General features: G+C 66.6%; 1 protein-coding gene across 1 annotated transcript; it reads right to left on the bottom strand.

Annotated features, from left to right (window-relative positions):
- Nucleotides 1–6: 6 nt before the first annotated feature.
- LOC113942438 (serine/threonine-protein phosphatase 2A 65 kDa regulatory subunit A alpha isoform-like) lies at nucleotides 7–1622 on the bottom strand (the record flags this gene model as incomplete). The annotated part of the gene is made up of 6 exons (XM_027633568.1): nucleotides 7–206; nucleotides 355–489; nucleotides 676–746; nucleotides 1036–1150; nucleotides 1270–1510; nucleotides 1573–1622. Coding segments are annotated over 6 exons (812 nt in total), but the record flags the coding sequence as incomplete, so codon positions are not given.
- Nucleotides 1623–1625: the final 3 nt, after the last annotated feature.

Raw genomic sequence — 1625 nt, 5'->3', positions numbered from 1 at the left:
CTCCCAGTCCCTCCCAGTGCTCCCAGTCTCACCAGCTGCCCGGCCAGCAGTGGCATGTACTCGATGATGGCCAGGCGCACCCTCCACTTGGCGTCCTCGGCCAGCTCCACGATGGCGGGCAGCAGGGACTGGGACAGCTGCCGGATCCCGATCACCTCGTTCACGCAGTCCAGGTTGGAGATGATGTTCAGCCGCACCTCGGGGCACTGGGACACACCGGGGGTCACTGGGGGGCTCTGGGAGGGGCGGCCGGCCCTGCACGGGGGTACTGGGAGGGACTGGGGGGGTTACTGGGAGCAGGTGGCAGCGGGTGGCACCTCCCCAGGTGTGCCCAGGTGTGCCCAGGTGTGTCACCTCGTCCTTGAGCTGTGCCAGGAACAGGGGCAGCAGGTGCTCCACCGTGTTGTCCTTGCCCAGGATCGGGGACAGCCCCATGATCACCGAGGCCAGCGCCGACTTCACGTGCTGGTTGGCGTCGGACACCAGCTCCTGGGACGGGGGGACAGGTGAGCACAGGTGGGACAGGGGGGACAGGTGGGGACACACCGACACCCGAGGGCACCCCCACGAGGCCTGAGGCCACCGGGAGGTGCCAAAAGGTGTCCCCAGATGTCCCATGTGTCCCAGGTGCCCCCAGGTGTGTCCCAGGTGCCCCCAGGTGCCCCCGTGCCTCACCTTGATGCAGGGCAGGATCTGGCCCATGATCACGGCCTCGCGACAGTCCGGGGACAGGTTCTCACAGAACTCTGGGGACACAGAGGGGACATTATGGGGGCATCAGGGGGGTTTAGGGACATTTAGAAGTGTGACGGGGATTTGAGGACATTCAGAGACGGCAACACACGGATTTGGGACCGTTTTGGGGTGGTGACAGGTGGATTTGATGACCTAGGGGATGGTGACAGATGGATCAGGGGACACTCTGGGGTGGTGACAGACAGATCAGGGGACACTCTGGGGTGGCGACAGATAGATTTGAGGACACTCTGGGGTGGTGACAGACGGCTTTGGGGCCGTGCCGGGGTCCCCGCTGACCTTTGACCTTGTGTGAGGCCGCCGCCCGCACCTCGGCCTCGCAGTCCTTCATCAGGCTCTGGAAGGCGCCCACCAGGTCGGTCTTGGTGATCTCGGGCCCCACCGCGCGCTGGAGCTGCGGGGACACGGTGCCACTGTCCCCACGTGTCCCTGAGGGTCCCCACGTGTCCCTGAGGGGTCCCTGCACAAACATCCCCCCAAACTTCCCCCCGACCCCCCCGGGGGTGCCCCCACCTCGGTGAACTTGTCGGCCACCATGTACCGCACGCGCCAGGACTTGTCCTCGGCCGCCTGGCGCAGGGTGGGCATCACCAGCCCCTCCAGCTCCTCCTGCGGCAGCAGCTGCGCGATGCTCACACAGGCCTCGACCGCCAGCAGGCGCACGGAGTCCTGCGGGCACGGGGGACAGGGGGACAGGGGAGGGACAGGTGAGCCCCAGGCACCCGTATGTGCCCACAGCTGCCCCCCCAGGTACCTGTATGTGCCCACAGCTGCCCCCCTGGGTACCTGTATGTGCCCACAGCTGCCCCCAGGTACTTGCAGGTACCCACAGTGCCCCCCAGGTGTGCCCAGGTGTCCCTGAGGTACCC

Source organism: Corapipo altera, unplaced genomic scaffold (assembly GCF_003945725.1).
Source record: "Corapipo altera isolate COAL_440 unplaced genomic scaffold, ASM394572v1 129199, whole genome shotgun sequence".
NCBI classification, from domain to species: Eukaryota; Metazoa; Chordata; class Aves; order Passeriformes; family Pipridae; genus Corapipo; species Corapipo altera.
The sequence above is the reverse complement of the archived record's forward strand: the minus strand, read 5'-3'. Positions and strand labels throughout refer to the sequence as shown.